Raw genomic sequence first — 18,811 nt, 5'->3', positions numbered from 1 at the left:
GGTGACACTTCTCCACACTCCTCTGACAGAATGAATGCCCTCGATGGTGTCCCATTCAAGGTGCCCAAGGCCTTTGTGACAGGCACAGAGCCCCTCCCTGGGCCAGAGCTCAGTGTCCCAGCCTGCAGGGAGCTTCTGCTGGGTTCTATGGTAAGTGTATCTGATTGTCTCCCGATCCCTGGGTCTATGGGTCTGAGGCTGAGCCTTCGGCGACCTTGTTCCTTGATTTAAAAGGGCAGCCAGGCCTGCTCTGGTATAGTCTGGGGAGTTTGGACATAACCCAAGAGGAAAAGGTGTTTCATGAAGAAGGCTGGTTGCCTGGTGATGGGGATTACTTAGTGAGTCTTATTTTAGCCTTAGGATAACTGGAAGGCTGCCTGTATGAAGTGACTGAGAGTCATTGCAAGGAGCTTCCAGTTGCTCTCTCCCCTATCAGCCTGCTGCCGTGTCTAAAATTCCACCATTAGAATCACTCCTTTGGGCAATAGCTCCAGAATTATAAATATTATAAATTTTTTGTATGAGTTATAAATAGTTACATCTGTTAAAATGTAGACAGTTACCTGGATCACATTAGCAGGTGTTACTATTCCCCAGGCCCAAACCACGTCTTCCCTGGAGGCACCTTTCAAGCACCCCGTGCCCCATGGCTCACAGACTGGGATGTACACTGGGTGTATGCGGTCATATCACATATGGCCTCGGGATAAACATGACTATTTAACTCCCTGGAGAGTCAAGTTGACTTGAAGATTTAGGGGGAACCTGTTGCGTTTATATTATAACCGATGTATCATGGGGTAGAATATAAAATTCCCATGAATTTTTCAAAAATGAAACAAGATTGTAAAAACAGTGGAGCTGGTATTGGGCCTCTTGGGATTGAGTCCTCAGACTCTTGTGTACTCATCTCCGCTGTCTGCGGGGTGCTTTGTAGAAAAGTTTGAGGATCTAGTTCTGCTCTCACTCATTTTGAGCATGAGGAACCTGAGGCCCACAGAAAGGACATGATTTGTCCAAAGTTAGTGGCAAAACTAAAAGCCAGGTCCTGATTCCAGATCATTTTGTATTAGCTAAGGGCAGGATTGGAACAGGAGAGACACAGGACAGGTATTAACAGAAGGCAAAAGAGGGTTGCTGGCACAGCGGAGCTGAGAGCGCCGTCCAGGCGTCCAGGACGGAGAGGCCTGGGCAGGGTCAGGTAGAGGGGCCGGAGAGGCCTGCGGGCACGGAAGCAGGGTGCTCAGAGCAGGTTTGCTTCATCTGCAGACGCTGGAGTTACACTGACGCTCCTCAGGACTGAAGTTTCCAGAACTGAAATAAGCTTTGTAAAACCCAGAGCGCCGTGTCCAGGGCCCCGTGCTCTGTGGGGCAGGAGCTCTGGCTCTCCCCAGACAGCCTGTGCTGTGGGCTCACTCTGGCACTAGGCCCCTGTTGTTCAAAAGAGGAACTTGCTTTACTTAGCTCCAGTGGGGGTGGATTATCACACTTTTCCCCTCCCTGCTGAGCTCAAGCCAAGCTGGAAAGAGGCTATTCTGAAGGTGAAGTCTCCTCGTAGCAGAAATGGGCACCCTTCTGCCAAGTCCATGTCTAATGTCCCAGCAATGTGCTGACCTTGGCTCTGCCCCCTGCTTTCAAGATGGGCACCTGCACTGTCTTAAGCCTATTTCCCTTCCTGAGCCTCTATTTCTTTAACTGCTGGGCCAAACTAACAAATAGAGAAGCACGAGACTCCAAGTATGATTTACAGCCTCTCCTGATCAGTCCTTCGAGTTCACTGAGCTGTATTCCATTTACAACAATGTTGTACGTGGTGATTAGATTATCAGATGAAGCTAACGTGGCCTAAAGAGAAAAATAACAGCTACCATTTATTGAGCGCCTGCTGTGCGCCAGGCTCGTGCTAGGTCCTCTTTACATATTTACTCTTCTCTCTCATTTTTATGATACTTTTAGCAGTTGAGTATTCCTACCCCATGGCATAGGAAATCAAAGCTCCCACCCGAGTGATCCCCAGGGTCACATGGCTTATGAGTGACACAGCCAGGATTCCAACACAAGTCTGTCAGAACCCCCTCTACCCTGCTCTTTTCCAAGGGGCTCTTCCTTCCATACTTAAAAACCTCGGCAAGTCTATGTTTTGTTGTTTCATAGTTTCCCTTTAATTAGAGTTAATTTTCCTTCATTTAATTTTTTTTAATTAATCACTTTTTTAAAAATTGGGGCATATTGGGGAAGAGTGTGTTTCTCCAGGGCCCATCAGCTCCAAATCGTTGTCCTTCAATCTAGTTGTGGAGGGCGCAGCTCAGCTCCAAGTCCAGTCACCGTTTTCAATCTTTAGTTGCAGGGGGCGCAGCCCACCGTCCCATGGGGGAATTGAACCTTCAACCCTGTTGTTAAGAGCTCGCACTCTAACCAACTGAACTATCCAGCCGCCCCTCATTTAATTTTTTAAAGAGAGAAAATATATTCACACACAATTTAAAACTGAAGAAAAATATAAAATGGTATAGAGCAGGGGTCGACATTTTTTTGTAAAGGGTCAGGTAGTAAAAACTCTGGCAATTACTCAACTCTGCTGTTGAGGAAAAGAGCCATAGACATTAGGGAAAGGAGAAAGTGGGCATGGCTGTGTTCCCATAACACTTTATTTACAAAAGCAAGGTGGGGGTCAGTTTGGCCCCAGGCAGTTTGCTGACCCTGCCACTAACCTTCCCATCTGCCCTGTTCCCCACCTGCATCCCGTCGCTGATGGCCTCTGTTACTCATTTTTAATTTATTCTTCTAGAGATTATCATGTGTGCATATATAAGCAAATATAGCTATTTCTTCCTTTTTTTAACACTGAAGGTAGCTTTTCATAGACACTGTTCTTGATTTTTCCACTTATTATATTTTAAGATCTTCCATATCTGTACATAGAAAGTTTCTTCAGTTTTGTTTGTCACTGCAGAGTATTGCATTTTATGGATGCACCATACTTTAACAACAGAGTCCCCTCTCGATGGACACTTAGGTTCTTCCCAGTCTTTTGCCATTACAGACAATGCTGCAAAAAATGAGTATATGCAAATGTTCTTTTGAATTTGTTTGAATATATTGCCAAATTGCCCTCCATAGGGGTTATAGTGATTTACATCCCAACCGGCACCCTACTAGAGGCCTTTATCATCTGCACTTCCAACTGAGTATCTTCAGGCTTTGGGTCTTTGCCAAGGGATAGGCGAATGGTATCTTGGTGTAGTTTTATTTTGCCTTCTCTTATCATGAGTGAGGTTAAGCAGCTTTTCCTGTGTTTAAGAGCCATCTGTATTTCCTTTTCCTTGGACTGTCCATATTATCTTTTGTCCATTCTCCTGCTGGGCTGTTGGTCTTTTTCTTATCTATTTCTAGGCACTCCCTATATTAGTAAATTTAGCCCTTTGTCTGTGATGTGAGTGCTATTTCCCCCCTAGTTTGTCATCTGTCTTTGACCTTGCTTATAGGGTGTATTCGTCATGCAGATTTTACACAAGTGCTTGTGTGCACTTTTATGGCTTCTGGATTTTGATGCAGAGTAAGAAAGCCTTTCCCCACTTGATGTTGTAAAGAATTTCTGTCTATTTTCTTCTAATGCTTTTGTAGTTTTATATCACACATTTGAATCTTTCATCCTTTTGGAATTTATCGTTGTGTATATAATGTGAGAATGCATCCAAAATTTTTTGCCAGCTAGCTAACACCATTTATTGACTAATTCCTCGTTTTCCCATTGCTTGAGATGCCATCTTTATTATTTACTAAAGCCCCATAGATATTAAGGTCTATTTGTGGACTTTCTATCCCATACCCTCATCTGTGCCAGTACCATAGTTTTAATTATTGATATTTTGTAATACAATGAAATACAATAAAACAGCTGGTAGGGTCAGCCTCCCCTTATTTATCTTTTTGTCTTTGGAGTGTTTCTGGCTATCCTTACTTGCTTTTCATATGAACTGTAGAACTCTTGATGAGTTCCATAAATCACAAGTGTTGGTATTTTTATTGGGTCTTTGTATCATTTTATCCCTTAAGTCCTGCTGGCTGTCTCTTTATCTCTTAGTCTCTTTCTCTACAAGTCTGTCTCATCAGTTCTGAAGTTTGTCTTTTTCCTGCCTCTGTTTTTTACAACTCGCCTATTTCCCTCCAATCTCTTTCTCTAACCATTTATTCTGCACACATTTACTAATGTCCACTCTGTGCCAGGTCTGCCCTGGGCCCTGAGGATACAGAGAGGAATAAAACACAGTCCTTGACCTCAGTCAGGGAGCCACACTGGGACAGCTAAATTAGGTTCCTCTCACCAGTGTCAGAGGTGGGAGGGGGCAGTGCCTATGATCTAGTGCGTCTGTGTCTCTCTGTCTCCCCTTTCCCTCACACACACCACTTCCCCCAGCCTCTTTCTTCCTTGATTGGCCATCATAGAGCATTGAAATTGCCTTTAAATATTTTTAATGGCATTTTATATTTCTGGTTTTTAATTTTAAAAGTAGGCAACAGGAATATTTTATTTTTGCCTCCTTTATAAACTCTCAATTAGATTACTTATGTGGGCCCCAGATTGCTTTTTCAGGTGGCTGGATATGCAGTAGAGAAAGCATGACAGTCAGATGGACAGAGCACTCCCAGCTCAGCCACTCACCACCAATCTGACCCCTAGCAATAATTATATTTTCTGAACCTAATTTTCATGATCTGGAAATGGGAATAACACTAGAACCTACTAAGTAGGGTTCAACAAAGATTAGCGTATTTTACGTTTCCTGGGTCCCAAAGTAACTTCACATGGCAGCAAAAGGGATGGGCGCAGGTATTACTCGGTAGGGAGGTTTATGTGCCTGGGCGGGCCTCCAAGGCTGACTGTTCTCTGGCAAATGGTGCTGGGCTCAAGTGAAAGCTTCTTTGCTAAAAACAAATTTTATTGGAGAAAGTTTTAAAGCCGCTATCGTTCAATTATATACTGTATGGCAAAGCGACTTAGATACAAGGTCTCACTACATTTCATTCTCTTAACCTATTCCTCACTTAATCCCTCATGCAGAGTTTGCCATTAAATGTTTATTGATAGCCATCCACCATAGTGCTAGCTAAAACCGAGGGCGAGTGTGGGCTGTGATGGCTGCTTGGGGCTCAGAATCGGCTGGCAAGTCTTTGGCTCAGCAGGGTCGGGGAGACCATGGGTAGGGGTGTGCCCCGGGCCCGGGTTTGTTTGGCCAAACGTCTCACGTTGCCTTCTCTCGGCAGCACGACTTCAGCCTGGAGAGGAGGACACTCTTCTGGGTGGAGGCTGTCCTCCGGGAACCCTGCAAGTTCCAAAGTGATGTCCCCGGGACCGCGACAGCCCCTCCCGCCTGGCTCTTGCTGGTCAGCCCGGAACGCGGGCTGCGGCCTGAGCCTGCCTTAGCCAAGGGCCCCGAGGCCCGACCCCACGAGCGGCCTGGGAAAGAGGAGGAGGAAGAGGAAGAAGCCTCCTCTGCCAGCGAGGACAAGCCGGGACCGTGCAGCCCCCAGCCCAGCCCTGCAGGGAGCCCCAGCCGGGGCCGTCACGGGCGCTCGCGGGACGTGCTGCGCGGAGTGAGATCGGAGCTGGCGGGGGCGCGGCGGCGGCTCTCGGGGGGCAGGACGACCGCCCGCCCCCGCGCCCTCCTGCCCCGCATCGGTCACCGGGCGCTGAGCCCCTGCCTCAGCTCGGCGCTGCCCGTGGACCCCACGCCCCCTCTCGCCAGTGCACCCGCGCCACCCCCGCGGCCCTCCACAGCTGGCGCCAGGCCCCCGCGGAGCCACAAGCCCCCGGTCGCGGTAAGGAACCTGCCCTCTCAGCCAAGGCTGCAGCTCAGCAGTGAGGCCCCATAGTCGGGGTCCCCAGCCTCAGTCCCCTCCTCCTCCCTACCTTTTCCCGCTCGCTCCTGGTCCTGGATCACGCGAGTCTAACTGCGGCCCTTTGCCAGAATCTTCCCTGCTCCGAGGGCCCCCAGTCCCTGTTGCCCCTTGTGCCTGCTTTGCCTCTTAGGGCACAAGTCGCATAACTGTACTGATTCAGCAGCTGTGTGTCTCTTCCAGTGGAGTATGAGTTCTTTTAGGGCAACGACTGGATCGCATTCATTTCCAGAGCACCCAGCAGCAGACTTGGCCCATAGGGGGTGCTCAATGCATGTCTGTTGAATTAATGAATGTGACTCAAACCTAGGGCTCCCCAGTGGGCAAGGCTTGCGGTAGAATGGGTGAGCTGGAGGCTCAGTCAGGCAATAGTCACGGTCCGTTAATTCCTGCGGGACACTGGGTTGGAAGAGACAAGATCAAACCCACAGGACAGGGAGAACTGGGGGTGTGGGGCAAGGCGGCGCTGCCTTGTATGGTGGGAGGCGGCAGGTGTTGAGAGACGGGAGGGTTGCTGCAGGCTGGGGAGACTTCAGGATGAAGTACGTGCTCCCAGAAGGACCGGGAGGGGAAGTGAACTGACCATGAAACCAGTGAAGCTTACGCCTCAGGCCCCTCACTCTGTCCCTTCCACGGCCTTGTACCTCGGAAGCTTATATTCACACTTGTGTATCTTTCTTCTTTAAGAGATCCAAATTGTATAACTCTCAAACTCCACAAAACCTGGCTCCAGAGCAGATGGGGTAGGTCAGGACTGATAGCGGGAGGTGGCAACTGGGCACAGCTCTCTGCCCCCAGCAGTCCCACAGGCAGACCAGGAGATGCAAAAGAATAAGGCCAACATGAAATTAAATCCAAAAGAAACCTGAGGTCCAGCTTTCCCATTACTGCTGTGTGACCTTAGGCACATCAATGAAGTGGTCTGAACCATCTCTTCTCTACCTGTAACGTGGGCCAGTAACCCCTCCCACAGGAGCAAACAGAGAAGAGGCTCTGTGAACTTGACCAGCCCTGCCCATATCAAGGACTGGACATTGATGCCAGGATGGCTCTTGTCTGGTCTCCTGGGGTGTGGCAGGGGTGCGGGTTGGGGGGATCGGGGCAGATGTTCTGTAGAGGAGGAAACAGGCAGAAAGCAGCTAAGAATCTTTTTCAAGGTCACAAGAGTAGACTCAGATCCTAAGACTTGGATGTTTTCTACTCTGTGGATAAAGGGCAGACTCAAGAGTGAGGTCATGGTAGAGAAACCCCTGAGTGCAGATGGGGATGGGTGGGGAATTCATATGTGTCACACACACACACACACACACACACACACACACACACACACAGCCCCAGGAGCCAGGGCAGCAGGTAGGCTTTCCTTAGGGGAAAGGGGAGGAGGGGACGAGGTGGTGTGTTCAGGGTTGGCAGACAGGTGCTTCTTCATGGGGGAAGAGTTAGGGGTGATGCCGGCCAGACTGATTGAAATGCCTTGAAGCCACTCACCTTAGCCCAGGGTCTGTGGGGGTCTCCCCGACACTATAGCTGTGCCCAGTTTCTACCCTGCTCCATGCCCTGCCAAGCCTCAGCCCATCAAGATTCAAGAAGAGAGGGGGTCTGGCTGGGAAGATCCCCCTAGGTATGGGGTAAAGAACCTTGGATTTGATACTAAGTAGGATTCAGGTCCCAAATGTGTGTTATTTACCAGGTCATTCGCTTCTCTGAACCTTGATTTCAGTATCTGTAAAATGGGATAACAGGATGGACCTATCATATTTCTGTTGCAGAGTTATTCTAAGCAATAAATGAAATATTATCATGTACTGGCAGTTTCTGTTGCCAGGCTCTTTGCTAATCACTTTTCTCATATTCTCATTTAAGCCTTGGAACAAACCTTGAGGTATCCAGTATAGTGTCCTCCATTTTACACATGAGTAAATTGAGTAAACAGTAGAGAGGTGAGGTTTGAACCCAGGTCTTCAGGACTCCAAACTCTCCACAGTATTAGCCCCTACACTCTTTATGGAAGATGGCATGCAAATGCACCTTTAAAAATGTCCTGCCCAGCCAGGTATTGTCTCCAGTGATAAATGACACATCAGCTTGTCTGTTTTTCAGCCCCTCAGCCCATATACCTGCCTGCCACCTCTTGGGCAGGCGCCCCAGCCTCTCATCACCCACAGATTGTACCCTGATTCTGCTGACCTGCTATCCGCCCTGAGCCAAGAGGAGCAAGACCTCATTGGGCCAGTGGTCGCCCTGGGGTATCCCACGCATAGGGCCATCATGGCTCTGCAGAAGACAGGGCGGCAGAGCCTGAACCAGGTGAGTGGGGCCCAGGGCTGGGGGCTGTGGAGCTGGAGTCAGGCGAGTGGGGGGCCCAGAGCTGGGGGCTGTGGAGCTTGAGCCAGGCGAGTGGCCACGTGATTTTATATTTAATTTAAATAAATTTGCTTCCTTCTCTTTAGAAGCAGAATCTCACCCTGACATTAATTATTGGGGGTTGTGAACAAGTTTATAGACCCTAATGCTACCTTCTCCATAGCAGTTTATCAGGAATCCTCATGTCCATTGGGGGAGTCTCGATATTCTATTCCTATCCTGGTCCTTGCCCCAAATACAGGGTGCTGGAGCTTTGGGCAGCCAAGAATCTCTCCAGAACTGCCCAATAGAACTTTTTGCAGTGAGAGAGACATTTTATACCTGTGTTGTCCAATACAGTATCCACTAGCCATGTGTGGTTACTTGAAATGTGACTAGTGTCCAGGGAGAGCAGTCACTAGTGTGACTGAGAATTTTAATTGTAATTTAAATTAAAATTAAAATAGCCACCTATGGCTACTTGCTAACATATTGAATGGCGCAGCTCTAACCACTTTTCTCAACAGATGGTTTACCCATACCCATATCCACTTCTTTCTCTTTCTATTCACCCATCTATCCATCCATCTAGTCAACAGTTTTATGGAGCACTTCCTGGGTGTTTAGATGCAGTTAGGTGCCATGGTGGAAAACAAGGTACATAAAAACCACTGTCGTAGATTGGGTTCCCCAGGAAGCAGACTCTGATGGAGCTTGGCATGCAGGATAGTTGTTAAGGAGACCCTTGGGATGAACTCCTGGAGAAGGAAGTGGACAGAAGCAGGAGTGAGTAGATGAAGGAGTGAGAAGTTGAGCTCTGCAGACCCAACCACAGTGTCAGCCAAGCCCACAGCTCTGGAGAATTAGTGGCCCTTCAGGGTCATCCTAACTGGGGCTGCCCCCCCTGCCTGGACCTCAGTTTCCTCAACTGTGCAAGGAGGGCTTGGCTGGGTGGTTTTCCAGATGTGCCCAGAACAAGGTCTGTGTATCCTGGGGCACGTGGTTGGACAGCTTAGACGCTAAAACAGTTTGAAAACCATTAGTCTATATTATCTGTGCTTTCTGCCCAGCTGTGACGGTCTGCAGAAACCCAACCTGTTTCTTCTCCACGTATACCCATAATTCTTGTGGTCTGAAGCCTTTATTTGGCACCAACTCCCTATAAATCCTGCTTTGATTTGCCTGGCACTCACGATTTGCCATATCTGGTTTATCTCCCCCACTGAGCTGTGAGCTCCTTAAAGGTGGCTTTTAATTCACTTTATAAACACAGCATGTATTTATTGAGCCCCTCTGCCTGCCATGCTGGGTGCTGAGGACACAGTGGTGAATAAGACTGACACAACCCTTCCCTCATGGAGCAAAAAGTTCGTGGATGAGCGAGATGAGAAAGACAAAATTGTATGTGCTGTCGTAGGGGAAGCACCAGGCATGGCGCCTTGGAAACCGGGCAGAGAGGGTCCCAGGGAAGAGAAGTGAGGCTGGCCTTGGCGAGGGGGCCAGCTATGCAGAGACCCAGGGGGTTGGGGAAGGAGCTGAGGTGACTGACAGGGGCAGGAGCAGGCTTTTGAGTCCTGATTGGGAGGCAGCACTTGATCCTGAGGGCAAAAGCAGCGCCTGAGGACTAAGCAGGTAGTGACCTGCACAAGTTTTCAGCCCCGCGGGATCCTCGTCCGTCTCTTCCCCTTTCCAGCACCCGTGCAGGACTGTAGCATAATGGGGGCTCATGCAGCCCTGGGTGGCAGAGATGTATGAGACCATACAATTAAGTTCACGAGCTCATCCTAGAAAAAGTGCTCCATACCTCCTTGCTGAATATCACAACGGTCACCTTTGAAGTACTCCCCTGGGGAAGCTGTGCACCGACCCCAGCACCTCGTCCACCCTTCAAAGCAATTTTGGAACTCTTTTTCTGGAATGGTCATCAGAGCTGTCGTCGTATTACCCTTGATGTCCTGAATGTCATCAAAATGTCTTCCTTTCAATATTTCCTTTATCTTTGGGTAAAGAAAGAAGTCACTAGGGGCCAGATCAGGTGAGTAGGGAGGGTGTTCCAATACTGTTATTTGTTTCCTGGCTAAAAACTCCCTCACAGACAGTGCCGTGTGAGCTGGTGCATTGTCGTGATGCAAGAGCCATGAATTGTTGGCAAGAAGTTCAGGTCATTTTCGTCTAATATTTTCATGCGGCCTTTCAGCACTTCCAAGTAGTAAACTTGGTACAAATTCATCATGAATAATCCCTCTGATATCAAAAAAGATTAGCAATAGCGTTGCAACAAGTTCGTGAACTTAATTGTCCGATCTCGTATTTGTCTGGGGGTGGAGTGGGGGTGCAGATGTGGATGGGTAAGGAGTCACCTTCACACAGGTGGATGCTCTCTAGGGAGGATGAGCAGGCTGGGGTGGGTGGTGGGTGAGACACCTGTGTCTCACTCCCCACTTGGGCTCTGGGAGCACCTTAGCTCACCCTGACAGCCCTTTTCCTGGATTCCAGCCTGCAGTTTGGGACAGTTGTTGAGGATTTGCTGTCCACCTGTCTGCAGATCCCTGCAGGAGACCTCTATCCCTTTTCTATTGGCTCATGGGCTTTCTGGGGCCATGTTGTATGCCAGGAGTTGGCTGGTCAGCCTGGCCCGAGTTCAGGCCTAAATGGGGTCCTCAGCTGCCTACTCTACCCCATCTGCTGTCCTGCCTTTCCTCTTACCACCCCTCCTTCTTTGCCCTTTCCCGTGCCAGTTTCTCAGCTATCTCAGCGCCTGCGACCGGCTGCTGCAGCAGGGCTATGATGAGGGCCTGGTGGAGGACGCCATGGACATGTTTCAGTTCTCGGAGAGCCAGGTCAGCAGGCTGCTGCCTGAGCTGCAGGGCCAGGGCGGAGGGGTTACACACACAGCAGCCTGGTGTGCAGGGGCACACAGGGCCAGAGCCAGCCTGGGGGCCATAAGGAGGTGGCCTGCTTGTCCAGCCCTGGGGAGAAGGAGACAGCCAAGGGCGATGAAGCGTGGGAAAGAGAGGGGTACGGGTGGGGAGGGAAACTGGAGGCAAGGCTTTTGTGTTATTTAGATGAATCGATACAAAAAGTGTTATTGAATGCCACCGCTTTGTTAGACACCCAGATAGGAGCCACAGGCAGCACAAAGATGCCTGAACTCTGCTCAAGGAGTTTGCCACCCTCCTGCAACCCAGAAAACAGGCAGCTCTGGGCCCGGTAGTACATTCTGAGTGCCCAATGCATATGACCTGTCCACAATCAGCAGCTGGTGCAGGCTGGCTGAGCAGCTCTTCACAGAGGCTGAAGGAGAGATGGGGGTGGGAGAGATACAGAGGAGGAGAGAGGGAGGAGAAACGGAAGTTTCAAGCCCTGGGGCCAGAGAAGGAAGGAAAGTGGAGGCTGTGCTATGTGATACCTCGGCAGGGTTTGGAGCCTGGGCAGAAACCACAGGCTGTGTATCCCCTGAACACCAGTATTTGGCCTCCTTCTTCCCACCCCAGCACCCAAGCACTTACAGTCAGGAGTGAGCTGGAGGAGGGGACCAACCAAGTGGCCGGGCTGGGGCCTCCTTCCTTGGTACAGAAAGGGAGATCTGAACCCCTGTCACCCCAGAAGTCCAGGGAAAATGCAGGTGCTGCCCAGGAGCAGGGCCACCTGGCCTGAGGGAGCCACAGCTTTCTGGGAGTAGATACAGAGGGCACCAGGCAGGGGGTTCCCTAGGCTGGAGGCCAAGCCTCCAGAGTTCCCACTGTCCTCTCTGCCTCCCCTTTCTCAGGCAGGGGAATTCCTGCGCCTCTGGGAACAGTTCAGCGACATGGGCTTCCAGCAGGACCGGATCAAGGAGGTGCTGCTGGTCCATGGCAATCATCAAGAAGAAGCCCTGGAGGAGCTGGTGGCCTGTGCCCAGTGACCACTGGGCACTCTGCGATGCCTGGGCCTCCTAAACCTATGCTAGACCTGACAACCCCTTCTAACTGTAGACCACATAAGAATAACAAAGCGATGCATGCTCATTGTAGAAATGCAAACAACACCAGGGGTGAGAGCAGGTATTATAGGGGAGGCAAAACTTGACCCATCGTAGGTTTTCAGCTGGACCAATTCACAGGAGAAAAACTAACAGTTTGTTAAGGCATGCAGCACGCATCATGGGGGAGAAACCTCGGTGAAAAGTAACTCAAAGCAGAAGCTTAGAATCCGGCTTATATAGCATCTTCAACAAAGAGCACATTTGTAGAGAAATAACAGGATAAAGGAAATCAGTTTTAGGCTTCTAAGGATGGCATACTGTTGGAAGGTAGATATATGGGAGGGAACTAACTGAGTAAGATTTGTTTGCAGATTCCTCTGGCGCAAACCTAGGAGGATAAGAATCTATCTCCAGGCAAAGAGAATTTATATCCTTCTTTAGACAAAGAAGGGTAGAAAGAGCTTTTCTTGCATTTGCTGCTTCTTAACTGGCTTCAGCTCAAAATAATTTTTATGTCAAAGAAGCACATTTTGGAGTCACATTCTGGTTTCCTTCAATACCAAATGAATGACCTTAAAAAGTTGAAAATGGTTGCCTATGGGGAGGGGCTGATGGGGGAGCATGAATGAGGAACTGTGTTTTTTCATACAAGCCTTGAAAAACTACCTGTTTTTAGCTCTTTAAACTGTGTGCATTAGTAACTTTGATTTTAAGAAAATTAAAACAAAAAAAAGATGGGCAATTCTTTTGGGTGCAGTAGGCTCCTGGTCTTAGTGTGGAAAGAACATCTGTTGGTCCAAAGATCTAATTTCAGATTTTTGGTTCTGTTGATGACTGGCTGAAGACCTCTTTGGGCCTCAGTTTCCCCAGGAAAAGTAGAGAGATTAGACCTGGCTGCTATTCATGAGAATCCCCTGAGGAGTTTGTTGAAGAGTGCCAGGCCCCACTCCTGAATAATCTGATTCAGAGAGTCCAACTTGGCAGCTCCTAGGAATCTGTTTTGCTTTTATAAAAAGCTCTCTTGGGATTCCTTTTTAAAAATTGTTTTTTATCTACCCCTTTCACCCATTTCTCCCATACCCACGCCCCAACCCCTACCACCATCTCTGGCAACCACAAATCTATTCTCTGTATATGTGAACTTGGTTTTTATTTTTAGATTCCACATATGAGAACATATCGTATTTGTCTTTCTCTGTCTGACTTATTTGACTTAGCATAATGCCTTTGAGGTTCATTCATATTGTCACTAATGGCAAGATTTCATTCTTTTTTATAGATGAATAATATTCCATTATATATATACATAAATATATATATTATATATATTATCTATTATCTATTATCTATTCGTCTATTGATGGCCACTCAGGTTGTTTCAGTATCTTGGCTATCATAAATAATGCTGCAATGACTATGGGGGTGTATGTATCTTTTTGAATTAGTGTTTTCATTTCTTTGGATAAATACCCAGAAGTGGAATTGCTGGATCATATGATAGTTCTATTTTTAACTTTTTAAACAGAACCTCCATACTGTTTTCCACAGTGGCTGCACCAATTTACAATCCTGACAGAATAACATTGTTCCTTTTTCTCCACATCCTCGCCAACACTTATTTCTTTTTTTGGATAACAGCCATTCTGACGGGTGTGATGTGATCATCTCACTGTGGCTTTGATTTGCATCTCCCTGAAGATTAGTGATGCTGAAGCATCTTTTCATGTACCTTTTGAGCATGGGCATCTGTGTGTCTTTTTTGGGAAAATGTCTGTGTAGATCTTCTGCCTATTTTTTCAATCAGATTGGGTCTTTTTGCTATTGAGTTGTTTGAGTTCTTTATATATTTTGGATTTTAACCCCTTATCAGATACATGATTTGCAAATATTTTCTCCCATTCTTTAGGTTACCTTTTATTGATGGTTTCTTTGCTGTGCAGAAGCTTTTTAGTTTGATTGGGTCACACTTATTCATTTTTGCTTTCAGTAGCATATCCAAAATATCATTGCCAAGACCTGTGTCAAGGGGGTTACTACTTGTTTTCTTTTAGGAGTTTTATGGTTTCAGGCCTTACATTCAAGTCTTTAATCCATTTTGAGTTAATTTTTGTGTATGGTATAAGATAATGGTCGAGTTTCATTCTTTTGCATGTGGCTGTCCAGTTTTCCCAGTACCATTTATGGAAGAGACTGTCCTTCTCCCATCATATACTCTTGGCTCATTTGTCATAAATTAATTGACCATATATGTGTGGGTTGATTTCTGGGCTCTCTATACTGTTCCATTGATCTATGTGTCTGTTTTTATGCCAACATCTCTGGGGATTCTCATTCAGTGTAATAGGCCCATGTCCAGTGTGACCCTCAGGGACAGCCAATCTGTGTCCCCTTCTGCTCTGACAATCTGTGGTCCTACATTAGTCTGTCCTCATTTAGGGGATGGGCAGGTTGGGACCAGAGTTGTCTCCAGTCACCCCAGGCCTACCCTCTGGAGTTCCCCAGGGATTGAGGGGACCAGTTGCTAGAGCTGCTTGGGACTCAGGCAAACAGAGGTCAGACGCCAAGACACAGGTGGCCCTGCCCTTCCCAGCTGGCCCTGTGCAAAGGCCTGCAGCACTTACCACAGAATCAGAACTTCTTACCTGCTATACCTAGCAAACAGGTCTGGACCTGGAGCTGAAGCCTGTAAAAAAAAAAAAAAAAATCTTCCAAGTTTCTCAGCTTCCACCCCGACACCTTATCTGAATGTCCAGCGAGGATTCTGCACGCCTACATAGACCTAAACAGCAAGTCTGGGACTAACCCAGGTCTCCTGAAGTGCATCAAGCCCCTGCATGCTTTCCACTAAGCCTGGATGCCTGCCAACTTGAAATCACATTAAAAATATTCTCTGGTCTTAAAACTTGTTTTGAATAACTTGCAACAATGCAAAGCTATTTGAGAAAATCAGCAAAATGTCATAAAGTTGGCCAAAAATAAAACCGCATTTGGAAAAGATAGTAAAATTCAATTTCGATTTCTAAGATGTAATGTTAAAGCCAACGCTATTAATGTTTTGATTAAAGTAATCTGGCCTCAGTCTGCCACTTTATTAAGCCCCCTTGTTTAGTGGCAACCAGTTGACAGGCCCCTCATGCACATCACATGCCCTCCTCCCATACCACTCCACCCATCCTTCTGCCACCTACCCCAAACCTTCCCATCCCTAGAAAGCTCTTGCTTGATTAAAAAATGAAACACGAAGACATCATTTTTAGTTTAAAATACTTTTAGCAGGTAGAAGAGTGTGGTAGTTAAAGGCATGGGCTCTGAAGTCTGGCCTGGGCTGAAACTACAGTTCTCTCACAAACTAGCTGTGTGACCTTTTGAAAGTCACATAACCTTTCTGTGCCTCAGTTCCTTACCCATCATGTAGGAATACTAAACTTCCCAACTAGGTTGATTGAAATGAATAGCACACAGGAAGCTGTGGCATGGTATCTAGTAGCTATTTACTTATTTATACATATTTATACCCTGCCTTGTTCAGGTATGAGCACCACCATTATTCCAATCATCCTCCTCATCATTGTTATGGTTAACAAATCTCCAGTATTTATAACTGAATTCAGAAAACCTGGGAGAACCTCTTCCTACCTCTGGTCAGAGGGTTTAAGGAGGTGGCTGGAGCAAAGGATTCTGGGAGTGCCACCTGGGAGAAGGTTAATCTACAGTTAATACTAAGGGTCAGGTAGCTGCATTTGGTGGCCCCTTGAAATAGCAGATGACACAGTCAGCTCCCTGAGGGCAGGGTCTTGATAAGGTGAAGAGGAAGCCAGAATGGCAGAGTCAGGGCAACAGGTGGTGAAACAAGGCCTGGCCCAAGGCTGCAGAATGAAGCAAGTTCTGCCTTCTTTCACTTGGGTCCCTTTATACTCTGTCTCCTCTCCTATGTCCCCACTGTGTTCCATCAGAGGCCCAGTGCCAGCAGGTAGAAGAAGGCCTCCTGACTCTGATGTGGGGGAGGGTGGGGGAGTATTTTTAAACTATTTCAGGCTGAAATCTCAAGTTCTTGATGTGTTTCCTTCCCAGGGAAATATTGCCCCCATTTAGCTGACCCTTCTGCCTCCTCATAGGAACCTTTGTGATTACGCTGGGCACCCCAGGATAGTCCGGAATAATCTCCCATCTCAAAATCCTTCACTTAATCATATTTGCAAAGTCCCTTTTACCATGTAAGGTAACAATTCCAGGGATTAGGACGTGGACATCTTCAGGGAACCATTCAGCCTAGCACAGAGGGGCAATGCTTGACCCAAACTAATATATAACTAATGGAGGAATTTCAGGCAGTCACATAAGGGAGTTTTGTTGTGTTTCTGTATTACTCTTTATACAAGGGACATTTCTATTTTAGAGCAGAATGACGGTAGAGCAGGCCTTACCTAGAGGTCAGGGTCTCAGGCAAGGCTGGACCCTCCCCAGGCTCAAGCTGATACAGCTGGCTCCACTTCTCTCTCGCCTCTGCTAGGAGCCTCTGGGGCTCTTGCTTCAACTTGAGTCAACGTCTTGCAGCTGACAACATTCTCCTGGTACTGGGTGCAGGGCCAGCTGAGGGGCTGCCAGAGCCTTGTCTTGGGCCTGACCCTTCCACTCTGGGGATGGTGGAGGGGGGACGCACCCTTAGGGTCTAGCTGGCCTCCCAGGATCAAGTGGAGAAGGCAGGAGGTTACTCTTCCCAGTCCCTCGTCCCCCTTCCTTCCTACGTCCTCCCAGCCCCTCTTCCTAGCCTGACCTCTTGCTGCCCTGTCCTCCTGTCTTATCTGGTGATTAGAGAATTCCTTTATGGGAGCCTGCAGGGAACATGCTTTGCCTTTTAAGAGGATTTAGGGAGAGGACAATGCTTAATCATGAATAGTGGCTCATAAATGATGGGGTTTGGAGCCCAGTAAAAGCTGGCAAAGGGGCAGGGTGACCCTCCCAGCTCTTCTTCTCATCTGACCATCCCTGCTGTCTCTAGGTAAGACACTGCCAGGACGATTTGGGGTTGTGGGGAGCTCAGAAAGCCTTTTCTTTTTTCATTTTTATTTTTATTTAGTTTTTTAAGGGGTACAGGACTTTATTGGGCGAACAGTGTGTACTTCCAGGACTTTTATCCAAGTCAAGTTGTTGTCCTTTCAATCTTAGTTGCAGGGGGCACTGCCCACCATCCCTTGCGGGACTCGAGGAATTGAACTGACAACCTTGTGGTTGAGAGCCCACTGGCCCATGTGGGAATCGAACTGGCAGCCTTCGGAGTTAGGAGCACAGAGCTCCAACCGCCTGAGCCACTGGGCCGGCCCGAGTCTTTTCTTTTTTAAAATTTTTATTGGGGAATATTGGGGAACAGTGTGTTTTTCCAGGACCCATAAGCTCCAAGTCAAGTCGTTGTTTGCAATCTAGTTGTGGGGGGCACAGCTCACTGGCTCAGGTGGGAATTGAAGCGGCGACCTCGGTGTTATGAGCAACGCGCTCTAATCACTGAGCCAACCACCCGCCCCCTTTGGAAAGTCTTTTCTAATGAAGTTTGGGGGAGGCTTCTAGAGCCCCTCCCTCAGTACAAGGACCTCCTGCTGCACACTCTCCTTACCCTCAGATCCTAAGGGCCAGAGCTGTATTCCCAGATATGCTGTGGTCAGAGGAATGCTTGGACAACCAGGACTCTCCCAGAAACTCTCCCACGCACTCACCTCCACTGTCCTCAAGGGGTGTAATCCCCCTGCCCCAGGCATTATCTGGAGGAGTTTGGCAGGTGCTGGGGACAAGGGTGACCCTGAATGGGGCAAGAACCGATTGCTCAGCTCAACTCAAAGGCAGGGCCCACTCAACCACCAAATCCTTTGTGAAGGCCTGACAGTACATTCAGCCCGGCACTAGACCCTCCGAGAAGAAGTTGCTCCTGCATTCCAGGTGCTACAGACCAGCTGATGAGCCACAGCTGCTACCAAAGAACCATTCAATTACTAATTTTCCACCCAGCAAACCTTTATTGCGTACCAGCTGGGTGCCAGGCCCTGCTGGGCCCAGGAGTGGGGGAAGGTGGGAAGAATGAGAAATGGCCTGTCCTGAAGTGAAAGGTTTCCCAGTGCAAGGCTGGGTGGTGTGGGTCAGCGTGCAGGTGGCTGAGAGCAGTCAGTGCCTGTGCTGGTGACCATGGCAGTGAGGGCAGGGGGACAGGCGGGCTCTGGCCCAATGAGGGCCTGTGGAGGTGGCACTTCGCCAACTCCGCCTGTAGAACTGGGTCCTAGCCAGTACCCCTGCTGGCTCCACTCCCAGGCCAGCATTGGGGCACCCACCCCACCCCCACCCCAGTATCCTGCTCTCCAGGCGGGTGGCCCTGCCTCCTGCCCACTCTCCTCCTGAACCTGTCCTTATAAGGCCACCCACTCAGGAGACGTGCATTCTGTGTCCTCTGGGAAGTTGCCCACACAACGTCATCTGCTATTTCACTGCTCGAGATTTTTAACCTATGATTTTTTTGTCATTAAGAAAATGTTTTCAGGGTAAACAGAGACATTAACTGGGTGCTGGGTAAGAGCGGAAGGATAGGCTACAGGGGGCTGGGGAGCCAGGGATGAAGGGCATGGC

General features: G+C 48.4%; 1 protein-coding gene across 2 annotated transcripts; it reads left to right on the top strand.

Moving 5' to 3' along the window:
* Positions 1-30: 30 nt before the first annotated feature.
* UBAP1L (ubiquitin associated protein 1 like) lies at positions 31-13,620 on the top strand (the record flags this gene model as incomplete). 2 transcript variants are annotated; one of them, XM_081049950.1, is made up of 5 exons in its annotated part: positions 31-150; positions 5,266-5,820; positions 7,999-8,205; positions 10,980-11,081; positions 12,011-13,620. In XM_081049950.1, 5 exons carry the CDS (start codon positions 31-33, stop codon positions 12,143-12,145), a joined length of 1,119 nt encoding a protein of 372 aa, XP_080906076.1. In that variant the 3' UTR covers positions 12,146-13,620. The 2 variants fall into 2 exon arrangements, with proteins under 2 accessions (XP_080906076.1, XP_080906077.1); XM_081049951.1 differs by lacking the exon at positions 12,011-13,620 and adding an exon at positions 8,834-8,898 and having other exon boundaries at positions 10,980-10,999.
* Between the last annotated feature and the right edge of the window lie 5,191 nt (positions 13,621-18,811).

Source organism: Rhinolophus hipposideros, assembly GCF_964194185.1.
Source record: "Rhinolophus hipposideros genome assembly, chromosome: 5".
NCBI classification, from domain to species: domain Eukaryota; kingdom Metazoa; phylum Chordata; class Mammalia; order Chiroptera; family Rhinolophidae; genus Rhinolophus; species Rhinolophus hipposideros.
The sequence above is the reverse complement of the archived record's forward strand: the minus strand, read 5'-3'. Positions and strand labels throughout refer to the sequence as shown.